The 19,123-nt window shown below is 45.6% G+C and overlaps 1 protein-coding gene across 2 annotated transcripts in view; it reads right to left on the bottom strand.

Annotated features, from left to right (window-relative positions):
• Nucleotides 1–5,024: 5,024 nt before the first annotated feature.
• GLRX3 (glutaredoxin 3) overlaps nt 5,025–19,123 on the bottom strand; it is a 31,230-nt gene continuing 17,131 nt past the window's right edge. For both annotated transcript variants that reach the window (XM_086378153.1, XM_086378154.1), the window contains 7 exons: nt 16,309–16,481; nt 15,779–15,840; nt 13,624–13,681; nt 12,295–12,347; nt 10,047–10,086; nt 9,847–9,939; nt 5,025–5,282 (listed from right to left, as the gene is read on the bottom strand). In XM_086378153.1, the coding sequence (XP_086234279.1) occupies nt 5,232–5,282; nt 9,847–9,939; nt 10,047–10,086; nt 12,295–12,347; nt 13,624–13,681; nt 15,779–15,840; nt 16,309–16,481 (530 nt within the window). In that variant the 3' untranslated portion in view covers nt 5,025–5,231. The remainder of the gene's footprint in view (nt 5,283–9,846; nt 9,940–10,046; nt 10,087–12,294; nt 12,348–13,623; nt 13,682–15,778; nt 15,841–16,308; nt 16,482–19,123) is intronic.

Genomic DNA, 19,123 nt, shown 5'->3' with positions numbered 1-19,123 from the left:
TTCATATTTTGGTCTTAAGCTATGAACTTCTGATTTGGCCATGCAAGCATACATGCTAAGTTGCTTCAGTCGTGTCCGACTCTGTGTGACCCCATGGACAGCAGCTCACCAGGCTCCTGTGTCCAGGGGATTCTCTAGGCAAGAATAGTGGAGTGGGTTGTCATTTCCTTCTCCAGATTTGGCCACAGGATTGGTCTTATTTCTGTAATTCCTTCCAATGAGGCAGGTAATGATCACCTGTGTCAAGTGCTTTAAACACATTACAGGTATTTCTGAGGTCAACTAAACTTCTCTGCAGAAGTTTAACCTAACAGAAGCAGAAGATATTAAGAAGAGGTGGCAAGAATACACAGAACTGTACAAAAAAGATCTTAGTGATCCAGATAACCATGATGGTGTGATCACTCACCTAGAGCCAGACATCCTGGAGTGTGAAGTCAAGTGAGCCTTAGGAAGCATCACTACAAACAAAGCTAGTGGAGGTGATAGAATTCCAGCTAAGCTATTTCAAGTCCTAAAAGGTGATGCTGTGAAAGTGCTGCACTCAATATGCCAGCAAATTTGGAAAACTCTGCAGTGGCCATAGGACTGGAAAAGATCAGTTTTCCTTCCAATCCCAGAGAAGGGCAATGCCAAAGAACATTCAAACTACTGCACAATTGCACTCATCTCACACAGTAGCAAAATAATGCTCAAAATTCTCCAAGCTAGGCTTCAACAGTACATGAACCAAGAACTTCCAGATATTCAAGCTGGATTTAGAAAAGGCAGAGGAAACAGAAATCAAATTGCCAACATCCATTGGATCATCGAAAAAGCAAGAGAATTCCAGAAAAACATCTGCTTCACTGACTACGCCAAAGCCTTTGACTGTGTAGATCACAACAAACTGTGGAAAAGTCTTCAAGAGATGGGGATACCAGACCACCTGACCTGCCTCTTGAGAAATCTCCATGCAGGTCAAGAAGCAACAGTTAGAACTGGACATGGAACAACAGACTGGTTCCAAATTGGGCAAAAAGTATATCAAGGCTGTATATTGTCACCCTGTTTATTTAACTTCTATGCAGAGTACATCATAAGACATGCTGGGCTGGATGAAGCACAAGCTGGAATCAAAATTGCCAGAAGAAATACCAATAACCTCAGATATGCAGATGACACCACCCTTATGGCAGAAAGTGAAGAAGAATTAAAGAGCCTCTTGATGAAAGTGAAAGAGGAGAGTGAAATAGTTGGCTTAAAACTCAGCATTCAAAAAACTAAGATCATGGCATCCAGTCCCATCACTTCATGGCAAATAGATGGGGAAACAATGGAAGCAGTGACAGACTTTCCTTTGGGTACAAAGTCACTGCAGATGGTGACTGCAGCCATGACATTAAAAGACACTTGCTCCTTGGAAGGAAAACTACGACCAACCTAGGCAGCATATTAAAAAGCAGACATTCACTTTGCCGACAAAGGTCCGTCTAGTCAAAGCTATGATTTTTCCAGTTGTGTATGGATGCGGGAGTTGGCCCATAAATAAAACTGAGTACTGAAGAATTGATGCTTTTGAACCGTGGTGCTGGAGAAGATTCTTGAGAGTCCTTTGGACTGCAGAGAGATCAAACCAGTCAATCCTAAAGGAAATCAGTCCTGAATATTCATTGGAAAGACTGATGCTGAAGCTGAAGCTCAATACTTTGGCCACCTGATGTCAAGAACTGACTCATTTGAAAAAACCCTGATGCTGAGAAAGATTGAAGGCAGAAGGGGACGACAGAGGATGAGATGGTTGGATGGCATCACTGACTCGATGGACGTGAGTTTGAGCAAACTCCAGGAGTTGGTGATGGTCAGGGAGGCCTGGCGTGCTGCAGTCCACAGGGTGACAAAGTGTTGGACACGACGGAGCGACTCAACTGACTGACTGTAACTGCTCTGCATGACTGGAAAGTTGTTTTCTTAAAAAACAAAAATTGAGATTTTCTAATTATAAAAATATGCTTTTTAAAAATTTAGTCTCTATTTCAAACTCATCAGTAGGTGTCTGAAAATGGAGAATAATTCTTCCTTCTTGAGCAAGTTTTCCATCAGTCAAGATGGGCGGGACCTGAAGCTCCTGATAGAGGTCAAGAGCCCCGCTGACCCAGAATGACAGGAGGTCTCCGTCACCACAGGGCAAGGTCACCCCGTCCTTTAACCTGCCAAGGACCACTGACATTATTAGAGCAAGTCTCAACGCATTTGCCTACAGCCTTCTTCAGGTCAGTCCTTGGACTACAGGAGTGACAGCGATGAAGGAGGAGGTGGGATGAACTGCCTCCCTGAGGACGCACTGCCTCAGGAGAGGGACAGCCAGAGCGGAGCGTGCTGGCCAGTCACCCCGGACTTCTCATCACAGGCAGAAAGGCAGTCTGATTCCATCCACCTTGGTGGGGCGGCCTCATGGAAGGGGCGAGCCTCAGGTCTCAGGGGTCGTACAATACTGGAGTCATATGTAAAAGCCCAACCCTGCACCGGGTCCTGACGCTAATAAGTCTCGTATTTCCCTGAGTTCCTCACCTGAATTCCTAACTCCTTTCAAAAATCAAGCAATCCTATTGGGATTTTTTAAGTCCATTCCTGCAAGCTGTTCCCCTAAGTGGATACCAATCCCCCAGGAACCCTCACCAGGAGGCTACCTCAGGGCGGGACACACGGTAGAGCGGAGCTGCCTGCCCTTCCCTAGTGAGCCCTCCTGGTTCCCGGAAGAGCAACCCGGACGACGGGAGGTTTGGCTCCCCAGGGTCCAGAGATGAAGTCCTAGCAGCAGTCACTGCCAGCGGCCTCAGCACCTGTGCAGTGACCTGCCACTCCCAGCCCCTGGCCCGGCACGAGCCCTCAGCCCAGCATGCCTCCCCGAATTCCCAAGTGAATTCAAGCACAGGGAACTGTGCAGGCGAGGAGCTGGCGGAGCCGGCCTGTGGGGAGGCTCCTGCTCCCTGGCAGACAGCAATGGATAGACTTGCTCCATTCTATCCACATGCACACCAGCTCCCCAAGTATGTGAGCTCACTAGAGCCCTCACACAGCACCAGCCCGTGGTCTGCTCCCAACAGAGCTCGGCCTCAGGTAGCATCTGGATGACACCCTGTCGCCTTCTGACATCTCTCGGATGCTGGGAACTACTTTGTCTCCAGAGAGAAGACAACAACTCTGACAAAAGGTGATGACTAGGGCAGGCGCGACTGTTAGGCAGTCTGATCGGGGTCGACCTGTGAAAGGTGAAGTTCCACTGGGCACAGGAATCACCTGCCTTACTCCCAAAATACATCCAGGAAGTCAGCGAGGAATGGCTCAGTTTGCACAAAGGTCTCTTGGCCTTCCCGACGTCTAGCCAGAAACACCTGCAAGGTAGAAATCTGCCCCAGTGTCACTCCAACATACCTGGAGCCCACGGAGCCAACAGCTAACAGGGCTCAAGAGGTCAACCTCATGTTCAGCACGGGGACAACTCCCCAAAAACTCTCCCAACTCAAACCGGATGCTCAACTGAGGACGATGCCAGAGCTCTTCATCAGGCAAGAGTCCCCTGAAGGGAGTCTGTCCTAAAACGCATGCGGCATCTTACACTATCAGAGTAACACCTCTGAGCAGAAGGGTGGCTCCCTAATTGGAGGTCAGAGTTTTTGCCAAAAGTTACGCATTTTATTTGAATATACAAGAGGAGGAGGAAAAAAAATTCTTTTCACGTTGTTGTGACAGCAGATACTTTTGCTTGGGATAAGGTGAGGTTAAAATCTGACTTAGTAGAAAATACAACAGGGCAGGCCGCGCCCATGGAAAGCGCAGAAGTCACGAAAGCGGCATGGGGCTTAGACGGTTTGGGTTTGGGATAAAGGAAATCAGGGCCCCTCCATGAGTCACGCACATCCATGGAGCCAATGGCTTAATAAAATTTCAGTCAAAATGCATTTCCATCTGCATTTTAGAGGTTTTGCTTATACAGTTATTTTCAAAGTGGAAAAACATAGTTCATAGACTAAAAAAGAGCCCAAAAGAGCCCCATCTAATTATACACAGTGGCAATAAGACACTAAGCCATGAGGGGCGTTGGCAGGAAGCAAGGCCACGTGTGACACACGGGAGCACGTCTCTCCTCTCTGCACGATGCAACAGCAGGGAGACGGCCTGCCGCGTGAGAGACAGGAAATGCCAGCGCCCTGGTGAGCGAAGCCTTACCTGCGCCGGAACTACCTGCGCTTCCTCCCGTCTCTCCTACCCCAACTGCTGGCTGCTGCGCCCCTTTCCTTACAAACACCAATTTTCTGGAGCCTTAGCCACCCAGCTCAACAGGCAGGGAAAACTCCATGAGGATAACATGTGCCTCAGGTACCGGCAGAGTCTAAGAACATGGCAACGGACTCAGCCATCTGTTTAAGGCATGCACAGCAGAGACCTAAAGGAACAACTGTTTTTTCAGCATGTTAGATTCAGAATCAAAAATACTACTGAAATGTTCATGGACTTCTGGATGTTCTCAACTTATTTAAGGACTAAACTAGTATTTTTAGTGCAAATATTAGAGTATGTTGTGATGCTTAACACAACCCAACACCACCATCCTGCTCTCTGCCAGGCTACCTTATCCTTGGACAAGTTATGAAAGAAACCTGCTGACACCCCACTGAGAAGCCCCCTCTTCCGGGAGGCTCCCAGGTACTACGCTGCTGGAGCTGACACAGGTCCTGAGGCTACAGACGCCGACGTGGACCCAGCCATTTCACCAGGGCCCAGCTCAGTGATGCTCAGAAAAAGGCCTGCAGCAGGATTTTCTGAGCTGTAAAAAGATCTTTGGCCAGTGAGGGGAGCCATTGGTTTGCTCTATGAGTGGCTCTAAATGCTGATGTGGTTCAGATTCTCAAGTTCCCCACTCTCTGAAGACTATGTCTTAACTGCAAGATGCCCACAGATGATGAAAAAGAGATGAAAAGTGGGTGAGTTACAGTAACTACAAACCTAACATCACTATAAAGACACACTTTTTTACACAATTATTTTTAATTGAACTTGAAGATGTTTATTGCGTTCTATTTTTGGTGGAAAAAAGGTCACATACGTTATTTAGCACAGCCTTGTGAAACACACAAAGCGTAACCGGGGATGAGCATTTTCTCCTCCTAGTCCATTCCTGAGGACTAAATCATGAACTGCTCCGCTGGAGGAAGCCTTCCTGCGGTGGTGGGCACCAAGTCTACTGTTCATTAATCTTCTCCTTTCAGTATAGGCAGCAACTCCCCGTTTTCTTTCAGTTCCTAAAAATAAAGAATGAAACCATATCATGCATATGTATAGATAGAAAATGAAAACATCTAAACAATGGCAGACTGCATCTGTATCAGAGAACCTGAAGAAGCACCTTACTGGATGCAAACTCCAGTCCACCAGCACATTCAGACTAAGGGCACCACCATAAAAACCGCAGGTACACTATCACCTTACAAAATTAGAGTTAAAAGATGTTCGAAAACCCACAGATTTTTCAGCATTAGCAAACACAGCAATTGGAGCAAAACAGTGAAGCTTCCTATGTAAACAATAGCAATTAACAGGGAAAATGAACTTTTAAGTGATTGAAGGAACATCAGGTCCACTCAGATACAATGCACAGGACGCCTGCTGCCCAACAGGCAGTAACGAGGCTTCTTGGTTTCAACCCAACCTGGAAAAGCCAGGCACTGGTATGTACATGTAAAGGCTAGAAACCATTAAAAAGCTAAGTATTCAGAAAGGGTTTGTGCCTATCTTTCAGATCTAAAATTGGAACACAGCCATCAAGTTTAAAATGTGATGGTGGAGGATAAATAAGATTTTCTAGTTTAATATAAACAATTTGACAGGACATTTCAGGTTATTCTTAAGCTTCATGAACATCAATCAATCAAACCACTAAAACCCACTGGCACTCTCTCTGGATTAAACCCAGACAGGCAGGTCTTGGGATCCTGTACCCATTTAACAAGCACACATCCGGTGACATCAAGAAGCCATGCACGACTCCTCGGAGCACACGACTCGGAGGCAGCAGGCCGTGCAGCTCGATGGCTGGGTGGGTGGTGGTCCTGACATGAGACTGGGACTCAACGGCTCCCTGGCCAGGAGGGGGCACACCACTCCCCTAACTTCCGTCTGTTTCCTCACCTGCTGGGAGGGTGTCAGGCAGTGACCTATGGGAAGCACCTGACTCTCAACTGATTCTGCGTCCCAAACTCTGCAGTGGTGCACTGTCCACTCTTCAGAGCTAATGTTAGCTCTCTGCATCTATACTAACCAGTCGACGTTTTTCTCCAGACATCAGCATGGCAGTCACTCAGTCACCAGATAATCCATTCACTTATCACTCATTCAACCAAACCAGCACTCACGGCTCCTGCTGAGGAAGCCAGGGGTGAGCCGTCAGCAGCACAGCTAAGGCTTTAAGTGACATAAAGATGAAGAGCTGCCCTCTGCCAGAACAAACCAACATGGCAACATAACATCAAACCCGTTACCTTCTCACAGAAAACTGTTACCAATATCACAAATTTCCAGACGTGTAAGTTCTTAGCAGGTGAACACAAGAAGTCATGTAACACGCACTGTTACACACCTGAAAAGAAGCTGCCCACGCAGCTCAGCTTCAGGGTGAAATGAGACATCTTGACTGCATCTCCCCCAGAGCTGCAGTGGCTGAGGGACAGGCTACAGACCTTCAGACAAGAACAGGCTCTGGAGCGTCTGGGCTCCGCACACTGCCTGTGTCTCACACAAACACAAATAGATATAGAACAACAAATGCAGACCGAGTTTTGCTGCCTCGGGGCTGTTCACAGCTACTATGTTGTATGTTTTCTTCCCTCCAGGAATGAGAGTTTACTGGGGACATGATTCACTGGCTTCCTCAAGAAGCGTGACATCAAACCTGGAACTCAGCAGGAGATAAAACCTGGGCAGTGAAACCGCAGGACCGCAGCTCTGTGACTCAGAAAAGCTGCCAGCACTCAGCGCTGAAGGCCCCCAGGGCTGGGCCAGAGCTCCTTCATGGGACGACAGCGTTAAGTCAAAAACGTAGAGAGGCAACAGCAACCAGACAGCAGGTCATAAGACAACCAGAGGCAGCAGCACTTACTCCATGCTTTCCACTTACAACATCAAGAACCTGGCCTCAGATACGATCCTCCCCCCTCCATGAGGCCGCCCCGCAGCCTCGCCGCTGCCACCGCGCTCCCGCACTGCGGCTCCAGAGGGGGCTCCAGGGAGGCGTCCATGGTGCTGAAGCCGCAGCTGCCCTGCTGTCCTGGGCCGCCCTGGAGAGCTCCAGGACACATGCATGCTACCAGGTGGGGTGCCTACATTCTGGACTGGAAATCCTATAAGCAAAGTCATGTCTGTTTAAAATTCACTTAGAATTTACTTAAAGCCAGTATCTAACAGAAGCAGAAGATATTAAGAAGAGGTGGCAAGAATACACAGAAGAACAGTACAAAAAAGATCTTAATGACCCAGATAACCACGATGGTATCATCAGTCACCTTGAGCCAGACATCCTGGAATGTGAAGTCAAATGGGCCTTAGGAAGCATCACTACAAACAAAGTTAATGGAGGTGATGGAATTCCAGTTAAGCTATTTCAAATCCTAAAGATGATGCTGTGAAAGTTCTGCCTCAGTATGCCAATAATTTTGGAAAACTCAGCAGTGGCCACAGGTCTGGAAACGGTCAGTTTTCATTCCAATCTCAAAGAAAGGCAATGCCAAAGAATGCTCAAACTACCGCACAATTGCACTCATCTCACACGCTAGCAGAGTAATGCTCAATATGCTCCAAGCCAGGCTTCAGCAATACATGAACCATGAACTTCCAGATGTTCAAGCTGGATGTAGAAAAGGCAGAGGAACCAGAGATCAAATTGCCAATATCCGTTGGGTCATAGAAAAAGCAATAGCGTTCCAAAAAAACATCTACTTCTGCTTTATTGATTACGCCAAAGTCTTTGACTATGTAGATCACAACAAACTGTGGAAAATTCATCAAGAGATGGGAATACCAGACCACCTGACCTGACTCCTGAGAAATCTGTATTCAGGTCAAGAAGCAACAGTTAGAACCAGACATGGAACAACAGAGTGGTTCCAAATTGAGAGAGGAACACATCAAGGCTGTATGCTGTCATCCTGCTTATTTAACTTCTATGCAGAGCACATCATGAGAAATGCTGGGCTGGAGGAAGCACAAGCTGGAATCAAGATTGCAGGGAGAAATATCAATAATCTCAGATACGCAGATGACACCACCCTTATGGCAGACAGTGAAGAGGAACTAAAGAGCCTCTTGATGAAAGTGAAAGAGCTGGCTTAAGACTCAACATTCAGAAAACTAAGATGATGGCATCTGGTCCCATTGCTTCATGGCAAATAGATGGGGAAACAATGGAAACAGTGACAGATTTTCTTTTCTTGGGCTCCAAAATCACTGCAGATGGTGACTGCAGTCATGAAATTAAAAGATGCTTGCTCCTTGGAAGAAAAGCTATGACCAACACAGACAGCATACTAAAAAGCAGAGACATTACTTTGCCGACTAAGATCCATCTACTCAAAGCTATCGTTTTTCCAGTTTTCATGTATGGATATGAGAGTTGGACCACAAAGAAAGCTGAGTGCCAAAGTATTGATGCTTTTGAACTGTGTTGTTACAGAAGATCCTTTAGAGTCCCTTGGACTGCAAGGAGATCAAACCAGTCAATCTTATAGGAAATCAGCCCTGAATATTCATTGGAAAGACTGATGCTGAAGCTGAAACTCCAATACTTTGGCCACCTAATGCAAAGAACTAACTCCTTGGAAAAAAACCCTGATGCTGGGAAAAACTGAAGGCGGGAGGAGAAGGGGACGACAGAGGATGAGATGGTTGGATGGCATCACTGACTCAATGGACATGAGTTTGAGCAAGCTCTGGGAGTTGGTGATGGACAGGAAGCCTGCTGTGCTGCAGTCCATGGGGTCCCAAAGAGTCGGACACAACTGAGTGACTGAACTGAAAGCCAACCAAACAAGGAAATTCATCATCAAACACATAGAAGAAACAGAGTCCTTGAAATACACTGACAACCTGACACAGGTCTCGTTTCCCAGCATTTGAGAACCAGTGGGGGACCTGGAAATGGCCTCATGCAGTCCTGAGGTCAGTGACCTCAGGCCTCAGTGGCACAGCTGGCAGGGCCAGGCCAGCACTGTGTCCCAGGCCCCGGCCCTTGGCCTGGCACTCTCTACTCCGTCACCAAGTACATGTGAGTAAGGCGACTGAAATGACACCAGAAAGTAATAAAATTATAGTAACAGAAATGTAACGGGGCAGGAGAACTTCAGAAGCAGATGCAAAACAAACATTTCTGGCTGAAAAAATCTAAGATTCACAGACAAGACGAGCCTGAAGGATACAGAAAGCATACTTAAATATGGACTATGCAAGGAAATTCAAAGTAGAGACAGGGTGGAAAGAAGCTAAAACGTGGGAGAACGTAGTACAGTGTGAGTGAATCAGGGCTGGAGACTGGGCACACCCAGAGCTGCTCTGAGTGCTGAGTCTCTCTGGGGACCCTGGCTGGCAGCTGCTCAGAGCCAGAGCAAAGGGCCTAGTGGGTAGGAGAGGCCACACAGTGAGGGGCGGATTGTGACTGGCTCAGGTGAGAGGTAAGAGACAAGATATTCTTGTCGGAGAGATGGTAGTTCTGGGCTGGAGTGATCAGACACGAGGCCCAGGACAAGTCCAGTGAAACGACAGTTTTCATACACGCTCAGGCTTTCATTCCTTCAGGCTCCCAGTGATTCCTGACCTCACCTTAACGATGTCCAGTCCTCCGACAAGCTCGCCCTTCACATACAGCTGAGGGTACGTTGGCCAATTGGAGTAAGCTTTTAATCCTTGCCGAACCTATGGAAACAACAGGAACTCTGAAATGGCCCTATCAGATTAGAATAAATGACAATCCTAATGGTTAAAACTAAGACAAAAGACAAAACCTAAAACACAGAACTTACTTCTTCATCCTCCAATATATCAAATGTCTCATATTCAATCCTACAAAAAGGAGAAAACATTTTAACAAGAAATACAGTTTTAGACAAAAATTATAAACTCTATTTGGTGTTTCAAAAACAGTCAAGAAAAGTAAAACTATTTTGTTGCTAACAAAATTTGGGGGAAAACAAATTATTTTACTTCTTTATCTGTCTTGTACTTGACAGAATAAGTCATCCCAAGATACAAATTTTTCTGGATTTTCTCTGCTTTGGGAGCAGGAGGGAGTAGCCCTGCGGCGCCCAGGGATGGAGGCTGGGAGTTCACCAGCTGGGGGACACACCCCCAGCCAGCTCCCCTCTGGAAATGAGCCTTCCACAGAGCATGACCTACTTCAGAACACACGTGCTATTTCCACGACGCACACAACCAGTGCAAGTGCTGTGGCTTTATGCTGTGTGATGAACGCTACTTGTATAAATGAGTGAAAATTCAACCACATCTACTCAGGAGAATTTCATTACAAGGTGGTCAAGGAATTAGTAAGCATATATGACTGGATCCCTGCAGGAAGACTGAGTGTACATGCAATTTCAAAACCTGGCCAAAGAAAATGCCACATATGAAAAAATGAATTTCATTGTCCATAAAACCAAAGCCATTTTCATAGGGAAATCCTGTTTACTTAATACACAAGTTCCAAAGAAAATGGTCCATAATGCAAGAAAGAGTCAAAAAAAGAACTTGACAGGATAAATCAGCAACAAGTATCAAGAATGTAATGTTTGAAAGAAGAGCAAAAGAGATTAAAAAAAGAAAAACAGAACCACAGTTTAAGTCTCCCTTCAAGTTGAACTAAAGAGGCAGATCTCCTAATTGACACAGTATCATAAAAATACTGAGTTCTGGAACTGCCCACTGATATAAGGGATCTAAGAAGCGCTGAGCCTACATGTACACAGGTATACCGAGTCACAGCTGCCAGTACGCCTCCTGAAGTTCCCTGTAAAGGGCGCCTCCCACACCCCAATGCACACTGGGTGCTCAGCCCCTCGGGGCACATGTCTTTTCTATGGAAGGAACAGACAAGAGCAAGGATGGAGGAAAGGAATAGAGCGCTAGAAGCGCCCCCTACATTCCAACAGCTCCAGCAGGATCACAGTCCTCCACGTTAGCAGACCCTAGGAGGTGTGCAGCCAGCCTGGAGTCGGGAGGGTACTCTGTCCCAAGAAGCTCCCTGCTCTGGGGGAACTGGCGCTTCCAACCCAATCCGCCTTACACAGACATGGGACAGAAAGTAAGTGATGGAGACTTTCCACCAAATACTTAGGCTGTAATGGGCCCAGAACTGTCCCATCCTGGTCTCAGAACCCCAGGGGACTAGCTGGCGCTAAGGACAGGTGGCCTGAGGGTGACTCACAGGACATGTGGCAAAGGGAAGAAAGTGACCAGAGCCGAGCCAGCCTCTCCTGCAGCCCAGGGCAGGGTGAGGACAGGGCAGCTGGAGGCTGGAGCACAACAGCGACCTGTCTCTCCTCTGTGAAGCATCAAAGTCACTTGAATAGAATGACTGTTCTTTTATCCCCAAAGTTGCATCTGGGGCTGTGTTACTCAGCCCAGCCCAAGAATGCCCACACACTTCAAAGGTGACTCTCCCTGTCATGTCATAGGGTTGGCGAGTCTATCTAAAGCTACAGTTAGAATCCTTACAATACTGAAAAGAGGCAGTTGAGAATAAGGAAGAAAAATAAGCAAAAACAGTGCGCAACACAGAACATGTGCGAAGTATCTCTAAAGTGGTCTGACCACAATTCCAGTTTTCCTACCTGGCAGATCACTGAGATCAAAAGCACGAGCACCACAGTCTAACCCACCACCTCTCAGATCCAGATAACAGACCTTCATGTGCTTCCTGTTTCACGAACTATTCGGAAACTAGAATATTTTTTTTAAAGAAAATTAAAAACCTATAATACACTTTCGCTAAAATATCTTTATGCATGCTAAGAACTCAGTTATTAATTTTCCTCTGGGAAAGTAGACAAATAGCTATCTCAATGTCTGCCAAAATACCTCCTTTATGTTACCAATACGTTGACATTGGTCAAAAAATTCTACTGTGGTCTACGTTAAAGCATTCACAAAATGCTACAGCAAAAATAAATAGATAAAAATACATGAAAAGATATAGCAACTAAGAAGAATCAGTGTCAGAACTGAAAAGTTAGAATTTCTTAAATATACCCTCTGAAAATGAGATTTACTTACCCAGTACTATTTAGTATTTCCAAAATCTGTCTGCTGAAGCCACACTTAGCTTCCTAAATTTAGGAAAAAACACAAACTTTAGGATGCACTGCATGCCAACACAGCCCATGAGCACGGCCCTGTCTGAGGCTCTATCCGGGGGACGGCACTGCAGAAGACGGCCGGCTCCCAGGGCCTCCTCGTACCAGAGCCGGTAGGTTGATGAGACCCGCCCCTTCAAGAAGGACCCATCCAGACGTCACCCCAGGCGCACGGCCCCCAGCCTGACTTGGGCTTGTCACGACTGGAGATGTGTTCTGACACTGTCACCTCGTGATCAAAAACCTCCAGAGTCAAACCCTGCCGCTGCTGCTGCCGCTGCTCCACTTCACACAGACCACAGCCACAATGCCTCCTTTCTTAAGTGGTTGGAATCATCCCTTTCCTAGTTTCACTTTTTAAACGTATGTTTACATTATGGAGTACCAAACTTTTCTGAGGTTATAGAAAAGTCTAACAGGTTTTTTCATGCCAGAGGATCCCAAATCCCAGTCCTATAGAAAAGACTGGGGACACTGTCTTTTCTATAGGAGACACTGCAGCTCTGGGGCGAGTGGCTTGCCCAACACACCCCACTCGACAGGTGAGGCAGATCGATCGGCAGTGTCCTGACCGCCTCCGCCCAGCCTTCCAGATCCACCTGTCCTCTGCCAACCCTGCCCGCCTCAGTGCCTGGTTAGAACAAAGGATGGTAACAGGGGCTGGCTTCTAGAGATCACCCATCTGATTCAGATACTCAGGATAGATGGTTCTGATCACCCTATCAGTAGGGGTGAGCTATCAAACTTGATATTCAGAATGATGCACAATCAACATAACTCTCATCCATCAGAGCAACAAGAACCACCCAATCACAAATCACACCTGTCAAACCGCCCCACACATCCACCAAGCAAGTTCTGAGCCCTGCTCCCTTCTGCATTGCCAGCACTTTAGACCACGGTCCAGGGCTGCAAACCAAGAAACCGTGAGGTTCCCAGCCCCGAAGTGCACGCTCTGGGAGTAGACAGCAGCTAACGGAACCGCCCAGTGCTAGCAGTGCTGACCACGTCCGCTGACAAAGTTTGGCAGCAGAAAGAAATGCACCCCGCTGAGATGTTGATGATAAAGTCAAGGAAAATGTAGATTACTTTGTTTGATCTCCATAAGCACCAATTAAGGCCTGGATAACTTCCTGCTACCACTACAGCTTCATTAGCTACAGCTAGGAAAAAAAGATTTAAGTGTCCCCTTGTTGCAGATGTTAACATCAAAAGAAATTACAAATAAAACCATTTTTGAGTTCTTTACCTGTTTGTTTCCTTTCATAAAGAGCATCACAGAAGCTTTATTTGTCAGTACTTTGAGCCTGAAGAGAGAAAATTGATATGAAAGGGCTCAGCTCAATTATTAAACACCACTTTCGCTCCGCTTCGCAGATAGCGTGCACATTTGAGGGACGGCAGGATGAGAGTTCACAGCACTGAGTGTATTAAACAAGCAAACGCACTGACATTCCCCTTATTTCACCGTCTCCCTAAGCCACTGTAAAGCACGATATGGCTTTTTAAGGCAACGAATGTGCCTTCAAATTGCAAATTTAAGCCCATCAACTCACAGAACTAAAAAAATAATAATAACCAACTCAGTAAGGAATTGCTCAATAAGGGACGTACAGGCTGAGCCCGCCCGGAATTCCCAGAGCTAGACTCGTGTGTCCTTTCCCATCACGAGGCCAGCACAGCCCCACACTCTTCACACCCACAAGGTCCCACCCGCAGGGAGACACGCTCAGCATCAGTTGCTGAAGTCTAATGCTCTCCTCTCAACTTTATACCATCTTTCAAACCTCCTGATCCAGCTTGCTGTCCGGAACGCTGACCATCTGCACACACCCTGGAGTCCACAGTGGCTCTCAGGGCCCACCTCCATCAGGACCAGGGGCCCCACGGGAGTCACAGCACTGCGCTCTCCTCCTTCCACACACTCTGGAACACTCGCGGCTCCGAATCTCCTCAGAGGAAAATGGTCTCACAAATGAAGCACGCAAATCATGCACAAAGCTGCGTGACACACGCTCTCACATGGTGCAAGCAGCCACTTTTCAGGAAGCGCCCACTCCCTCACCTGGAGATCCAACTACTGGGATCCAGGGAACCGAAACAGGCCCCTCTGTGCCACAGAGACGTGGCCGAGGCCAGGGACTCGGGCCCGACACCGCGCTTTCCAGGAGCCCTTTAAATTATGACTCAAAATGTACTGCCTGCTACCTTCTATATAATTCCAGCCAGCCATCTTCCAGTGCCTGAACACAGCAAATTAGGAAAGAGCAGCCTAATGAAAGCAGGGACCCAAACAACAGCAAAGGTGCGCTCAACACACGGGAAGTAAACTAAGAAAACACAAGTACATCTGGAGACGGATTTCTGAGGCCACGGCCCTCGTCGAGCCACCCAGGCTTTTGAGCAAACCCTAGCCCAGGACACGAGAGTGCCACAGGGGCCTGGAGCCGCACCTGCCTGCCACGAAGGCACAAAGGGTGCACGCTGAGTGTGCACGCCACCTGAGGGTGCACGCCATCTGAGAGCACGTGGCACTTCCAGGTCAGCTCGACATACACGCCAACTATGAGGAGCACTGTACTACCCAAAACAGGTAAGTGAACATGTGCAGAAAATCCCAAAATGTTAAATGAGAAGAAAATTAATTACGAGAGAAAGTTTTACCTTATAAACTCAAGCCCCAACTATGAATGGTTGATACGCTGCTGTATTTGAAAATAAACTGCTTTTTAATCCTCTACATTAATATTTATTATAACTACTTACTACAATTAATATTTATTAAAATTAAAATCCTACAGACCCAAGTCCAAACTTTCTATAAGACAGAATCTCTAAAAGCAGCTTGAGACCCTTCATAAGACAAAGCAATTTCACAGCTCCAAACAAAACCTCCTTCAATTTTAAGTTACTACGGTCCTAAGAACGGCAATGAGAAATCCCAGAGTCTCCACATGACCTCCACGCACAGCCTCTGCCTTCCACATTCAACACGTCTCACAGAGCTCTACCAAGATGGAGACAGCAGCCAGCCCGAGGCCGTGAGCTTCAAGCCATGAGCAGCTTCAAGCCGTGAGCAGAACTGTCGCTAAAACCTACCACCAAGACTGGAGCCCAGCTCCAAAATGCAGAGGAGAACTGCAATTTGGTCACTGCATGGTGACAGTGACGTTTCTACAAAACCAAGAATATCCTCCACATAATCATCAAACTGGTGCAACATTTTCTCTAGTCCAAATGAGACCTTTCCAAGTTTGCACGGTTAACTTTGTAACAATGTAACAATTATGACCTGGGCATACAATAGCAAACCTCTGATTTCCATATGGAAAGAGTAATACAAAAACTGAAAACTCAAAAATATTTTTAAAATAATAGCAAACTGAAACTTTAAACACACTTACCTTTCCTCTAACTTGGGGGCTTTGGGGCAAATTGTATCTAGTTCTTTAGATGCTTCTAGCTCCTAAAATAAACACATATGTTTATTTATACATTTATTGTAACAAATCTCCTCAGTCATACCATAATATCAGTGTATCACCTATTAGTAAATTCATTAGTGAATTTACAGGAGTGAATCGGAAATATTGTATTTATTCCAGATTCATAAATGTAGATTCTACAAAAATGTATACTTTTGATTTAATACAGCACTTATAAAAGTACGCTTAAATACGAAAATACCAAACTGGTGGCTCAGTGGTAAAGAACCTGCCTGACATTGCAAGAGACACAAGTTCGATCCCTGAGTTGGTAAGATCCCCTGAAGGAAGAATCGGCAGCCCACTCCAGTATTCTTGTCTAGGAAATCCCACAGGCAGAGGAGCCTGGTGAGCTGCAGTCCATGGGGCCCCCAAAGAGTCAGAGACAACTTAGCGACTAAACAACAATAAACATGAAAATTCTTTACAATGGTCTTCTCACTTCTAACCTTAATGATATCAAGTCCTCCTATGAGCTCTCCAGAAACATAGAGCTGGGGGTAGGTGGGCCAGCTGGAGTAGGTTTTGAGGCCCTGACGAACTTCTTCATCTGAGAAGATGTCGAAACTGCTAAACTGAATGTTATGTTTGTTAAGAATTTCCACCATCTGCTTGCTGAAACCTGCACACAGAAAAAGAAAATAAAGAACTTTATTTCTCTCTCTCACATACACACAATTTTATGTTAATTCAGAGTGTACACTACCTACTGAACACAGACAATCTACCTCTGTTTTACCGATGATTAGCATGGCTGACTAGTGTGTAAGGAGGAAACCAATTCTAAGAACCCCTTCTCTGGCCTTGAACCAGAGTTTTTTTAGGTGTGTTTATTTATCCGAGCTCCTCTTCAATGTTAGGTATGTTTTCATAGCAGAGGAAACGGTGCCGGCCCAACAACACAGACCTCAAGCCCAGGCGCCCAGCTGCGCTCACCGAGCGGAGGCCCCGTGCAGGCCTGGAGGCCACCTCGCCCTCCTGCACTCTGCTATCAATCGGGAGACTGGCCCGGGCACCCATCCAGTGCCCCCGCCCCCAAGCTCTGCTGTTCTGTCAATCTGTGAGAAGCAGCAGTAGGTGGAAGAGAAAACTCTACAACTGCTATTCTCCACTACGACTGGACCACACTGGGAAACCCAACTCTGTCTGGTCTCTGTTGTCCTTTTACGACTTCCTGTGCATCCATTTCAATAGTTCTCAATTTTCATCATCCCTAAATAGAATACATCAAAAATCAAGAAAGCAATATGTTCTCTTTTAGTCTAAAATGACATAGCACATTGAATTTCAAAGGCATCTCCTCTATGTTGTGTATGAACTGTCAGTAGACTGGCAGTATCCTTTCTCGTCCCGTGTCATTACTTGACAGTTTCTTTTCTAAAACTATTTCTATTCCCCAAAGCACGTAATGTGATTTCTTTTTAACCACACTGTAGTGACGATCTCATGTTCCCTGATTTTATTACACTTTTGTGACACATTTTTGTTCTGTGCTTTTTTGACACCATTTTCTTACTATGACCTTAGTACTGAAGAATAAGAGTGTGCATATCAGTCTTTTATAAACCTATTTAGTCTTGTCTGAAAAGAGGGTATTTTTCTTCCTATAAGCTAATTCTTCCTGATTGTTTTTCAACACTCTGTACTCCACTCATTCACATTCCATCATTCTTCTTCCCAAATACAGTCGTAATCCACTGGAAAATAAACTACTCTTCAGATTCAAAATTCCTAGAAGGTAATAGCATCTGCAATTATTTTTAAATAAAATCAAATCATGAATAGGCTTTACCTGATGTCATGCAAAAGCACTTTTACTATTAGAATGTGGATCTATAACTGAGCTCCAGACATCTGAGATCTGCCATTCACTGGGATGAAGCACCAGTGTTTATTTGTATAGCATGTAAGTTGCTTTTCCCACAACTGAAGTGTTAAGTTCATGTACAGCCTGAAGTAAAACACTGATTCTGAAATTTTTTCATTCATCTGGGAGTTCATTAGTAAACAGCTAACGGCTGATTGCTGATGGTTATTCTGTTGCCAATATATTAACTCATTTCTACTGTAACTGACTGAGAAAAAGCTTTATTTTTGCTTTAGGCAATTACATGCAGACTAGAGAGATTGACTGGTAGTGTTTCATTTTTAAGGGTTAAAGTGACAGACTGGAAATGTTATGCTTAAGGATAAAATAGAAGGCTTTAATAACAAAATATTTACACACATTTTTTTAAGAAAAATGCATGAATGCAGTAAAACTATTTAGAAATAGAAAAACCATGTTTAACTGTTATAGAACCACCATTTTTCTCCACAATCATTTCCACTCATGACAGATGACATGAATAAGGAGCCTAACTGCCACATTTCATCACTATCTACCAACAATAAAACCCTAAAGAATGCTTTGGAATCTGTAATGTTTCCATGTCTGATTTAAAAAGTAAAACCCAATTAGATGACTCACTGCAGGAAAATATCTGCACTGTGGTTCAAATACCTTTTGCTTCACTAAAAGCGCTGTCAGAGCAAACAGACCTGAGAGCTCCCAGATAACTTAATTAACCTGCAAGATCAAGGATGTATCATTCTGTTTTAAAAGATGTGCATCTCAGTGCTCCTCAAAAATCATCCTACAGCACGACAGCCTTCTTTCCTGTCCTCCTGGGCAGCACAGAAAAAGGACAGTCTAATCCTCTGACGACTGAGACCCTATCAGCATGCCAGGCTCCTGAGACACTAAGCATACTACAGGTAGAGCCCAAAAGTTAGGGTTGAGAAGACAGATGTGCAGTGTGCAGGGGCTGGGCTGAGTCCAAGGAGAATCCAGGGCAGACGCTCAAACGGCTTTCAAGGTTTCCTTGATAGGAAGTTTAAGTGTTATTCATTCACGGTTTTCTGTTTTACTGAATGCAAGGTGTGGACCCGCTAATCAAAAATCAAGTGTAGCTCTACTCCCAAAGGGAGTCCAAAGGGAGTAATGCGTGTTAATGACAGTAGTGCTTTCAAAGTGAATTCTGTGCGAAGTATGGAAATACCAGCCACCTGAGTTCATGGGAGCTGATGGCCATTCTTTGATAAAGAAGAGTTTTCCTAGGCCTCATCTCTAATGTACCATCAGAAAAGCAAAAGCAATTTTCCACTAAACAAGCTCAGAAAGGAAGAGGGTAAAAGTTGTGTATGTTCCTGTAAGAGAACAGTTTCAAGATAAAGACAGTGTATGGAGCCATGCACACAGACAAGGACAAACAGTTAGAGAGC

This window comes from Bos grunniens, chromosome 26, assembly GCF_055505025.1.
Source record: "Bos grunniens cultivar Pamir isolate PY7600 chromosome 26, Bosgru_T2T1.0, whole genome shotgun sequence".
Classification (NCBI taxonomy): Eukaryota; Metazoa; Chordata; class Mammalia; order Artiodactyla; family Bovidae; genus Bos; species Bos grunniens.
This window is presented reverse-complemented; position numbering and strand designations above follow the sequence as displayed.